Raw genomic sequence first — 12435 nt, 5'->3', positions numbered from 1 at the left:
CTCTGAACAAGAGGGGTCTGAAACTGTGTGGGTCCACTTACACATGGATTTCTTTTTTCAATAAATGCAGAATGGTACTAGAAATATATTTTCTCTTTGTTATGATTTTCTTAATAATATTTTCTTTTGGCCAGCTTATTTTATTGTAGGAATACAGTACATAATACATATAACATACATAATATGTGTTAATCAGCTGTTTATGTTATCAGGAAGGCTTCCGGCCAACAGTAGGCTATTAGTAGTTAAGTTTGGGGGATGTCAAAGTTATACATGGATTTTCCACTGTTCGGGGGCTGGGCGCCCCTAGTGCTGTCATTGTTCAGGGGTCAACTGTATAGAAAAATAACACCAAAGCTCAAGCTCTGGAATGCCCCCACTGGCCCTGCCTTCTCACCTCTGTTCCACGAGTCTCAGCCACGCGTATTTACTTATCTTTAGTAACACAGGCTAAACCCCTCATATTCCCCCATGCAGACCAAACTGTTTCAAACCTCTGTGCCTTCATTTATTATGCTTTTTCATCTACCTGGAGTGCCCTTCCCACTTTTCTTTACCAAAGTAGCTCTGGCTCATTTTTCGTGCTTAAGAGACACCTCCAGAGGGAGCCTCCTAGACTGCATCATCATGTTAGATGCCCTTCCTCTATGATCTCAAAGAGGTCAGTGCTAAGCTCTTGCAGCGGAAATAGAAAAGAACAGTATAGAGATATATGTAAGAAACCATTATTAGCAGCACTTGTTCCCTAAATGAATGTGTAGAGAAGAGAAGGGAACAAAATTGCCTAGAACAATTAGCATTAGAACATCGACATGTGCTAGCCACTGGGGATACAAAAATGACTAGAACCACCCCTGCCTTCAGGAGTTCTCGGACCAACCGCTCGGGAAGCAGAGGGCTCTACAAACTGTCAAGGGAGTGTGAGAAACGTGACAACAGAAGCATGCATAGGTAGCGCAGAGGAGGAACCCAGAAAGAATCAGGGAGGGCTCACCAGAGGAACCTGCCCTTGAGCTGAGTCTCAAGTGATGGCTAGTAGTTCAGTCAGGCAGAACTGAGTGGGGCTTGAGAGCACAGACCTAGGAATCAAAAGTGGGTTCAAATCCTGGCCCTGCTGCCAGCTAATCTCAGAAAAGTTGTTTACACTCTTTGTTTAAGCAGACGCAATGAGAATACCCATCCGCTAGGGTGGTTCTGAGTCCTAGTCACCTAATGTGTATAAAACGCTTGGCACGGTACTTGGCGCCTCCTGAGTGCTCAGTAAATGGCCACTGGTATGTTTAGTATTCCCCAAATTGATTCCTCCTTCTATAATGCTCTATGTCCACTTATGGTTTTACTTATTCACTAAGCCAAAAACCTGACATCCTCAAAATCTCATCTTTGCACTATTCCCCAAACCCAGCTTAGAACACCTGAGCTTCCTGAATGTCTCTCAAGTCCCTCATCATCCTCATCTCTTACCTGGACTACCTTAGCAACTCCCTCAGTGGTCTCATTGCCTTCTATTGCTCCCTCCAGTCCATTTCCATTTTTAGCCAAAGGGTCTTTCAAAAGCTTAAATAAAACCATGAAGTCTCCAGGGCACCTGGGTGGCTCAGTCAGTTAAGCGTCTGCCTTCGGCTCAGGTCATGATCCCAGGGTACTGGGATTGAGCCCTGCATTGGCCTCCCTGCTCAGTGGGGAGCCTGCTTCTCCTTCTCCCATTCCCCCTGCTTGTGCACACTTGCTCTCTCTCTCTCTCAAATAAATAAAATCTTAAAAAAAAAAAAAAAAGTGAAATCTCCGGCTTAAACCCCCTCTCTTCTGGAACATGGGTCCCTTCTGGCCACATCTCCTCTATGCCCTCTATACCCCTGTCCGAGCCTGTCACCAACCTCCAGTCTCTGCTCTTCCCATGATCCCACACACACAGACATACCCTATCATGCATTTGCCCAAGCTGGTCCCTCTGCCTGAAATGAATGTCCTCCCTCTCTTCCTCTGCTGCAAAACTCTAACTCATCCTGCAAGACCCAGTTCAAAAGGCCCTTCTTGCAGAAAGACTCAACTGACTGCTAGAGGCCTCCTCCTTTGGTATCCTCAGCCCCTCTGGGAGAAGCCTCCCTCTGTACGTGCCATTCTCTTTATGTGCCTGACTATGGCCACCTGGGAGCAACTGAAAAGCACAGGGACTGGATCTAATCCTTCACTTGTCCATGGAGCCCAGCACAACTCCCCAGCCCTCAACATCCAAAGACTCCACAGCACATCAGCTCCACACGGGGAGATTTAGATGTCAGTCTGTAGCAAGATGCCCACTACATTCATTCAGGGCTGCCCTGCTCCTCTGTGCCCATCCCGTATACCTCCTGGTCCTGGGAAACGTGGCCCAGTTTCTAGGAAAAGACATAGAGCCATAAAGAGCTGTATAGTATAGAAGGTTAAACTCAGACTCAGCCACTTCTCAGCTTTGTGATTTGGGGTAAATTGTTTAAACTCTCAGAGTGTTAGTTTTCTCACCTATAAATGATGGTAACAACAATATCGGCTTCAAGGATTGCTCTGAGTATCATCTAGTACAAACCTTGCCCACGTCCCAGTTTTAGAGGTGAGAAAACTCAGTCTCAGAGAGGTGAAGTGACCCAGCTAAAGGCTCACTTGGCAAGTCTAGGGGAAATAGACAAATGGGTATTTCCAGTGGAAACTTTTGGACGATCATCCAACCTAAGTGTTCTCAAACCTGGCTGCCCATCAAAATCACCTGGCACACTTGTTAAAAACTCGTTTGGGGGCAGAGAGTCTATTCACAGTCTTGGACAGGGCCCAGGAATCTGTGTGGGATCAGCTCCAAGCTGACTCACTTTCGGGAATTTGGATCACATGGGGCTCCTCTCCACCTTCCGTGGTCTCATATAAGTGTGTGTGTACAACCTCTTGCTTTTCAAGCAGTCTCCCACACTGGCCTATAAAGTAGCTGTTCATGCCCCTCTCCTGTTCAAAACCCTTCCGTGGCTCCCCATGGCTCTGGGGACGCAGGCCCACCCACCTCAAGTTGACTGAAAAGCCCAGCATGGTCATGCCTCTGCACTCCCGATGCTCTTTCTCCTCCTGGCCTTTGCATAGCTGTTGTCTGATTTAGAACATTCTTCCCATCGCTGGCCCTCCTCCAGTGGCTCTTTCCAGCACTCACCCTTATTCTGTAACTGCTTGTTCACTTGTCTGTTTTTCCCATAAGACCATTAGCACCATAAGAGTAGAAATTACACTCGTTCAGGGCTATCTCCCAGGTGCTGGCCAGTGCCAACAGTGGTTCTTGATAAATGCCTGCTGAATAAATGAATGAGAATTGTCCAGTCCAGTGTGGCCCAGAAGGGCAGTCGAAGCCTTGGATGGCTCTTCTTCCTGCCTCAGGGTGACACATCAACCCCAAGCAATGGGTGGGGTTGCCAGACCGGGTGGGGGCTGCCATCAAACCCTTTGGGGACTCTGAAAGCTGTAGAGCTAAAAAGCTCCCGGTTTAGCATGAAGCAGACCTGGGGCCGCCACTCCTAGCCCTGCCTGTGACTTTGGACAGGTCACTGAACCTCTCCTGAGCTTCAGCTTTCTCATCTGTCCTAAGGATGAGCTACATTCATGTAAAGCACTCCCCCTCCACCCCACCGCCTGACCCAGAGCAAACATCCCATAAACATTAGCCAGCACTACTAGCTGGGCGTTGCTACTTAGCTTCCTAGGAAAGTTCCATTCTCCTCCTGGGCCGCCACCAGAGTGCCCACCCAGAGGAGGCATCAGAAAAGGTGACAATACTAAATCGAACAGCGTTTCTGCTGCTGATCAGGAATGAGCCGAGCAGAGATAACACGGGACCCTTAGGGGAAGGGAAACCAGTATCCATCCGCATCTAAGAATAACAGCACTCCCTGTTTATTGAGCACAGGCCGGTGGGCCAGGCACTGGGCTCTGGGCTGCCCGGTTGCGGGAAAGCTTGGGAGCACTGGGGGGCAGAAAGACAAATGGACTGAACTAGAAGTGGTGAGGAAAACACCCTCCCCTCTTCACCGCCCCTGGGCCCCTCCAGGAGGGCTCAGGTCCTTCTGTGGCCACCAGGGGGCCGAATCCCCTTTGCCCAGCTCGCCCAGGTTACCACACTCTCCCCAAACGGAGAGTGGCTCCTGGCTTCCCCTCCCTCCACTCCCCCACCCACGCCCCCATTCCCCTGCCCCCTCCCCCTCCGCCCCACCCCACACTCCCGGCTCCCACGCACGGGGCAGAGGTGGCTCCTTCTGGAGAGAGCAGCCGGCTCGAGTGCAGTTCTGCCGTTTTATTTTTCCTGGGATACTCAAGGGGATGTGGAAACAGCCACAGGTGTGGTGAGGGGAAGCCCCATCTCCCCTCCCCAGCAGCTGGGAAAGGGGAGAGGCCCAGGCGCCCTGGTCCTGGGTTGGTCCAGCCACTGCGGTCCCTGGGCCCAGTGGGCTGAGGGCTGAGTGTGGAGCCCCTGGGAGGGTGGGGCAGGCTCCTAGGTGGGGTTCGGGATTCTTCATAAAAAGCCACGAAGCTTGATCCCCACGAAGCCCAGCCCCGCGGGGTGGGGGGGGAGAGGGGGACGCAGAGCCCAGATGGGGGACCCGGCCCGGCCTGGCCCGTGGTGGGGGAAGTAATGGCAGAGATGGTGCCCCTGGGGAGGAGGTGGGGACGAAGCGTCGGACCAGGAAAGAAGGGGGTCCAGGTGGGGGCGCAGGGCGGAGAGGCACGGCCCCCAGCCCAGCCCGGGCTCCTTCGCGTGGGGTCAGGAAGGTAAAAAACCCACGAGAGTGTGACGGGCAGGAGGGGCCGGGGCGTGCGGTGCCGGCCGGGCGGGCGCACGGTGCGGCCCGCGTTCACAGTGACCTCGACGCTGGGTGTACAGTACGGGTAGAAAACCGCGGGCCCTGGCCCGGGCTGGGCGGGCCGGGCCGGTCACAGCCTGGTCTGGGCCTCGGGGATGTAGATCTCGATGCTGTCGGCGCTCTCGGTGGCCGAGCTGTGGCGGAAGGAGGCGGCGCGCTTGGCCGCCAGGAGCCGCTTGCGCGCTTCCTGCCGCTGCCGGTCCACCGAGTCCAGGGAGCGCTCCTTCACCGGCACGCCCCGGCCCCGCGAGGGCTTCTTTGGTATCGGCGGAGGGACCTTCTTCTCCTCCTGCCGGGAGAGGGGGCGGCGGCTCAGTCTGGGGCGGGGTCTCTCCCCCAGTCCCCCGCTCGCGCCCCCGCCGCCCCAGGGACCGACACCGCGCGGCTCCGACGCGGGAGGGCGGCCAGAAGCCCCAGGTGTGCCTGGGACAAGGTCAAAAGCCACTTTTCGTTAAAAATTACGAATCCGGGCGCCCCCCGGTGGCGCCGTTCGTGACAACTCGCATCCGAGTGCTCGCTCCTCCGGGGACGTGGGTGGGAAGTGGGCGCTTTCCCTCCCGACTCACGCAGGGCAATGGGGGTTCGCTACCAGGCCTCTGGGCCTCATCACAGACAACGTCTGTGAGGCCCCCCGAGAGCCCCTCCGTGCCTAGCTCCAAGCTAAGGGCAGCCCCTCTTCTGAAAGCTCTAGTTCTGCTCCCTCAGACTACAGCTGGTCCGAGGGGGCTGCAGCCACCTCGGGGTTCTGGCAGCTCAGGCAGTGATGGGCACAGGGCCAAGCAGATGGCAGTGACCAAGAATGTGGTCGTATTGGAAGAAGATGGTCACCCTCACCTGTCCAGGACTGCCTTTGCTGCCCATGAATGCCCTCAGCTCCCCTCCTCTCCCCACACAGGCCCTCTGTGGGGAAGGGCATTTTCCAGGGTCTGGCCTCTTGGCTTGAAGGGACTCTCCCCCTACCTTAGGCTCCAGGAGTTTCCAGCTGTTGGCCTTGAGTTGCTGTAGCTCCAGGAACTTGAGGGTCACATCCTCTATAGAGAGCTGCAGGAGGTCCCAAAAACCCGCCAGGTCCTGGAAGGTGGGCACGGGGAACGCAGTGGGGTCCTTCAGTGGAGGGAGACAGAGGAGAGGCGGCCAGTCAGGAAGATCTGCTCCCCAGCCAGGACCAGAGAATGCTCCATCCACCCTCCCCGTCAGGAAGCTCAGCCTGGGACAGTGGCGTTGGGGGGTGGGAGGCAGGAAGACAAGAAAGAGCCCGGGCCTCTCCATCTTGAGCACAAACACCTGGTCTCACCTCCAGGAATATACACCCTTGGTGGGCTCTGGCCCACCGGCACTCACCATGCTTTGCTGACACAGCCGGAAGAACTGCTGAACCTTCTGGGACAGGAGAAGTTGTGTGCTGCCCACCGCACTGCGGATCTTCTCCAGGACTGGGGAGCAGGAGGAGATTGAGGGGGAGGGACGGATGCCTCTCCTTTCCCAGCCTCAGGAAGTCTGCCCTGAATGACTCAACCTTGCCTTATCCTGCACTCTCTGTCAGGCTGTCCCCTCCAGGCTCTCCCCATCCCATCCTCAAGTTCGTAACAAGTGGCTCCTATCCCACGGCACCAAGAAGACTATATCCTCAGACACCAGTGTTTCTTCAGACAACCTCCATTTCTTAAGCACTTATCCTCCTGTGTCCTTCTTTCCTCCATTGCCATGGAACAGAGGGGAACTAGCCCCAGCCTGGCCCTTCAGGCTTACCCAGGCACTAGCTCAATGACCACCCATCGGCAGAACTTTGTCACTCGTCAGTATATGACTCCTTGGCTCATCCAGGGTTACTGAAAATTTCATGTGCATGACTCTTGTCTTCCTAGTCACTATCCCATCAACTTAGGGATTCTGAGGTATGGCCACGTCTCCCCTCAGATGGGCTTGCAGGGAAGGGCCGTGGCCTCCCTCAGTCCAGGGCCATGTCTTCGGGTGGAATCTCCTTCACCCAGGTCTCAGACAGTGATCTGACCTTGGCACTGGCTCACCCTCCGCCTTGAAGTGTGGTCCTACTCCCTAGATCAGACCTGGACTCCCACACCAGCCAGATGGGAATAGAGTCCCCTTGAGCCCCAAGGACTGGGTGACTTGGACTGGCCCCGTCTCCTAAGAGGCCCGGCCCTTCCACCTGGTCACTTGCCCAGTCCCACCCCGGCCTCTGAAGCTGCTCCCCACTTCCTTCCAAGAGCTCCCAGCATGCCCTGCGGCCAAGGGGGCCCACGGCTATCCAGGCCAAAGAAGCAAAGCATGGGGAGGCACACTCAAGCCCCAGCGGAGGGCGCTGGCGTTCCACTGCTCCCCGCCCAGCCCAGCTGGGACCCCTCCGCGCACGCAGGGTCCCTCACTCACTCTCCTCGGGCAACTCATAGTCCTCCGCCTCGCGCTCCATCTGCTGGCACCAGTGCTCCAGCTTCTCCACCTCTGCCCTCAGCATCTTGATGAACCACTCGCCGTCCCGTGGGCAAGGGGACGTGCGGCCTGAGTCGGGGAGGCTACGTGAGCCGCGCTCCATCCAGGAGTCACGGCGGCTGGACCCGGGGCCGGGGGTGGGGGCAGGGGCAGGGCCTGGCGACCCGTCGGCGGCCGGCGGCTCATACGGCAGTGGGTAGCCCTCGCGGTAGGCCCACTGGCCCTGCGTGTGGACCGTGCGGAAGACTGAGTAGGTGGGGGCCCGGGGCCCGGGCTGGGGCTCAGAAGCGTGCCTCTGGAAGGAGCGTCCGAACTGCAGGGCCTTGTCTTCTGTGGCCACTGTGGCCAGGCCGGCCAGGCCCTCCAGCTCCAGGTCTGCCTGCACACCCGCCGTCACACTGTTGGAGCGCTTGAACCTTGCCCGCCTGGCGAGAGAGGTGGCTGTCATCGCTGCCCCTGCCCAGTCTCATCCCCACCCTCACAAGCCCCCTCACCCCACCCCAGGCCAAAAGGAAAAGGAATGAGAAAAGAAACCTACAATGGGACGGACATTAACCCACGACCTTTAAATATACCAGTCCCTGCTGGTGGGTACAGAATTCCTGTTGCATTGCCTCTGGACAGGGGTGATATTCAAAATATCTAACAGTCTGTACCCCAGGGGCAGAAAAGATGCTGGCATGTATGGATCAGAATGGACACACCCAGAGTTCTAGAGCATGGCCTGCAGAAGCTGGACTGTGGGGCAGAGCAGAAGGGCAAGAGAGGGGCCAGGGTGGTGGCTCTTTCCCAGTGACTACTTAAGTATTTCAGCATTTTAACAAATAGTGTGTCTTTTCTACTTTACACCAGCTGCATGGGTTTGTCTTCAGCCCTTCAGAAATGAGTAAACTAAAGCCCAGATGGGTGGTCACCGGGCTACAAAGTAGCTAGCCAGGATTTAGACCCAGGGCCGCTGGCTCCTCAGCCCAAGCACTTTCCACCACACCAGCGGCTAGAACATCAGAAAGAACTGCCTTGGAGTGGCCAGGGTGGGAGGAGCCTGCAGCTGAAGGGACTTCTCCTTCTCCTCTAGGGACCCCCACAGCCCAGCCCAGAGCCTGGCCAGACATGGTCAGCCAGCGCCAGTGGAGTTGAATTAAGTTGTTGGCAGGAATGACACAGGGCCTGGAAATTTCTTGTTTTTGAGTTAATATGCAAATCCTCTGCAAAACGGAAAGTCAGTTGGCCTGGTTCTTTGTCACCGCTCCCCCAACAGTTCAGAGTTCTTTGCTATGCAGAAGTCCGTGGCCCCTGAAGTGCATGGAGCTGGGGTCAGACAATCCTTGAAGAAGTGGGAGTCAGGAGATGTGGGGGTGGTGGGGAGAGGTGAACAAAAGTTTGACGTCTGGAAATTTCAGGACCATAAAAAAAAGACCCACGTGTCTTAAGCCACCTCCACCCCATTATGGTCTGAAGAGAGAGGGACTTGGGGGGCCAACTCTTGGCAGACCCCTCCAGCTTCCCCGGAGTCTCCTCCAACCCCCACAACTTCAGCTTTCCTCTTGCTGCCCAGGCCTTCTCTCCCTGCCTGCCTTGCCTGCCTGCTTCCCTCCAGCTGGCAGGCTGCCTGCTGGGAGCCTGTTGCCATAGAAACCAGGCCCAGAAGGATGCTGCAGGACCCAGGAAAGAGAGATGCACTCATGTGCAGTCTCCAACAAGCCCTGTGTCCCCACCCCCACCCAGAGAGAGAGAGAGAAAGCGAGAACATATCCGCATTGCCTCCCACATGGTCTTCACCCCGGCATCCGCCCTGTCTTGCCCTGGTCAGGACTGTACCACCCTCTTCCTTGGTATCAGATCAGCCTCCTTTCAAGACACCTCCATCTCCACTCAGCACAAAAGAAAACCACTAGATGAGGAGTCAGATCTGAGTTCTAATGCTGGCTTTGTTGCCATGTGCCTTTGGGAAGTCACTCACCCTCCATCTAGTGTGTGTGTGTGTGTGTGTGTGTGTGTAAAATATATTAATATGATACATATTATTATATATAATACACATGCACACATATATACGATATAAAATGATAGGAATGGACCAATAATCACCAAGGTACTTCCTCTCTCAAAAATTATACCTTGCATATTTTCAGATCAGGGGCCCAACATTCCCTCACCAATCCGCTCAGATCTGGAGCAGTCTTCCTAAAGCTGACCTCTGCCCACTCATTCCCCTGCCCAAAACTCTTCCACAGCTCCCCACCGCCAACCAGAAAAAGTTCAAGTTTCCTCTGCTGGCATTCACCCAATGCTAACCTCGACTCTGGAAGCAGTCCTCCTCTCCAACCTCATCCCCCCTGCATTCTCCTTGTTCCCCAAGTAGACGATGCTGGCCCTGACTCTAAGCCTTTGCATGTGCTATTCCCCTTTCTAAAATGGCCTTCCTCCTCCTCCCTCCCTGTCCATTCCTGCCTCTAGTCATCTCTTCCTCTGTGAGCCTCCTGACTGCCCCCAAGACCATCCTCAGCACTGTACCTCCCTCAGCAGCCTTCTTGCATGTGGAAGCAGCCCCACTGTTCCGTTAAATTGTTCTCTGTTTCAGGTGAGAGTCTTGTGTGTCTAACTGAACTATTTGGATGCATGTTGGCTCCACCGCAAATATTTTCATGCCTCTGAGCTCCAGTTCACCTTTGGCTCCTTCAGAGCTCCAGCAGTTGCAAACCACACAGGTACAGGTGGGGCTTGCCCCAGAAAAGACATCATCGAAGGCCTGTCTTCCCTGTCTGCTTCCCTGGTCCCCCCACAAAACATGGATCTGTCCTTCAGCACCACTGCGCATGCTACCTTTCACCTAGCCTCTGAGGGGTCCTGAGAAGGTCACATCCAGTCTGGGTGGAAACAGGCTACGTGGTCTGGAACAGAAGCATGGGTAAGTGCCTCAGGCTTCATGGTTCTCAAGTCACAACTTCAATGAGGTCTCTTCACCATGCCTGCCTCAAGGAAGACCAAAAAAGTTGAGAAGCTCATGGGATGACTAGAAGCACAGTCTTCACCAACATTCCCAGCTGGGGGCCAGAGATTGGCACAGTTCCAGCAGGAGTCGGTCAACCTTGTGCAAGTGGTGTTTAAAACCAGCAGTGTGAGGCAAACCATAAGAGACTCTTAACTAGAGAGAACAAACTGAGGGTTGCTGGAGGGGAGGTAGGTGGGGACATGGGCTCAATGGGTGATGGCATTACAGAGGGCACTTGATGTAATGAGCACTAGGTGTTGTATGTAAAAGATGAATCACTAAATTCTACTCCTGAGGGCACCTGGGTGGCTTAGTCAGTTAAGTGTCTGACTCTTGGTTTCGGCTCAGGTCATGATCTCAGGGCTGTGGGATCGAGCCCCACATCAGGCTCCATGCTCAGTGCAGAGTCGGCTTCAGATTCTTTCTCCCTCCCCCTCTGCCCCTCCCCACTCACGTGCTCGCTCTCTCTCTCAAATAAATAAAAATCTTAAAAAAAATTCTCCTGAAACCAAAACTACACTATATATTAACTAACTTGAATTTAAATAAAAATTTGGAAGAATTAAAATAAAATAATAAAACCAGCAGTGAGAAACACCTGGCTGGCTCAGTCAGTGGAGTGCGTGGCTCTTGATCTTGGGGTCCTGGGTTCGAGCCCCATGTTGGGTATAGAGAGGACTTAAAAATAAAATCTTTTTTTTTTTTTTTAAGATTTTATTTATTTATTTATTTGACAGAGAGAGACAGCTAGAGAGGGAACACAAGCAGCGGGAGTGGAAGAGGGAGAAGCAGGCTTCCTGCCGAGCAGGGAACCCGATGCGGGGCTCGATCCCAGGACCCTGGGATCATGACCTGAGCCGAAGGCAGATGCTTAACGACTGAGCCACCCAGGCGCCCAAAAATAAAATCTTTTTAAAAATCAAAAATAAATAATAAATAAATAATAAAACCAGCAGTGTGATGTGATCACCCAAGAAAAGAGCAATGAAACAAAGATGCAAAGCCCTGGGGAACACTGACATTTCAGGGGCGGGTGGAGACAATATAGCCCCAGAGGTGTCTAAGCCAGAGAGGAAGAGGAAGGAAACCAGGGCAAAGTCACCTAAAGGCAGAGAGGAGACAGAAGGGTCTCAGGAAGGAATGAGTAATCAACATGGAATATGCAGCCAGTCGAGAATTAAAGGTGTCCGCTGCTATGGCAAAATAGAAGCCACTGGGGACCAGGGCAAGAGTCAGTTTAGTGGAGTATGGGGGCTGGCACAGATGGCAGGAGGTTGGCAGGAGGTCTAGAAAACTAGGCAAGACAATTCTTTCAAAGAGCTTGGTTGAGAAAGGAGGAAAAGAAAAGACAGTGTACCTTTATGGGAGGGATATTTTGGTTATTTGTCAATTATATCTCAATAAAGCTGGGTTTTATTTAGGATGGTTCTCCCATGCCGTATCTCGAGAGGAGAGAAACTGCAGGGTATGCAGAATAATGATTGAAGAGGTCCACGTCCTAGTTCCTGGAAGCTCTGAATAGGTTACCATCCATGGCAAAAGGGACTTTGCTGATATGATTATATTAAGGATCCTGAGAAGACGAGAAGAGTCTGGATTATCCAGGTGTGTCCAATTTAATCATCAAGGTCCTTGTAAGTGACAGAGGGAGAGAGGTAAGCCAGAATCAGAGGAGATGGGATGACAGGATCAAGGCCGGAATGATGTAACATGGGGACTCCACCTGCCACTGGGGCTCTGAAGACAGCAGGGGGCTATGAGCCAAGGACTGTGGATAACCTCTATAAACAGGAAAAAGGGACAAAACAGATTCTTCCCAGAGCTCCAGAAGGCATCAGTCCTGCCAATGCCTTGATTTTAACCCAGTGAAACACAGTTCAGACTTCTGACCCCTAGAAATGTAAGACAATAATACTGTATTATATGATGCTGCTAAATTTGTGATCATTTATTACAGCAGCAATAGGAAACTAACACAACCTGTAAAGAGAAATCGATTAAAGATTGAGAAGAAAGAGGCGGTAGTCCAAGGACCAAACATAAGGAGTATAAATAAAGAATAACATCCTTTGAGCACTTAGTATGCACTAGACTAAGTATTTTGCACAGAAACATGCTCAATCC

At 53.4% G+C, this 12435-nt stretch overlaps 1 protein-coding gene across 1 annotated transcript in view; it reads right to left on the bottom strand.

Annotated features, from left to right (window-relative positions):
* Window positions 1–4540: 4540 nt before the first annotated feature.
* Window positions 4541–12435, bottom strand: part of DLGAP3 (DLG associated protein 3) — a 40958-nt gene continuing 33063 nt past the window's right edge. The window contains exons 8-11 of the mRNA XM_035019150.1: window positions 7260–7744; window positions 6213–6304; window positions 5832–5975; window positions 4541–5160 (exon numbers count right to left, since the gene is read on the bottom strand). Coding sequence (XP_034875041.1) covers window positions 4942–5160; window positions 5832–5975; window positions 6213–6304; window positions 7260–7744 — 940 coding nt within the window. The 3' untranslated portion in view covers window positions 4541–4941. The remainder of the gene's footprint in view (window positions 5161–5831; window positions 5976–6212; window positions 6305–7259; window positions 7745–12435) is intronic.

The sequence above is a fragment of the Mirounga leonina genome, unplaced genomic scaffold (genome assembly GCF_011800145.1).
Source record: "Mirounga leonina isolate KUSES-001 unplaced genomic scaffold, KU_Mleo_1.0 Mir_173, whole genome shotgun sequence".
Lineage (NCBI taxonomy): Eukaryota > Metazoa > Chordata > Mammalia > Carnivora > Phocidae > Mirounga > Mirounga leonina.
This window is presented reverse-complemented; position numbering and strand designations above follow the sequence as displayed.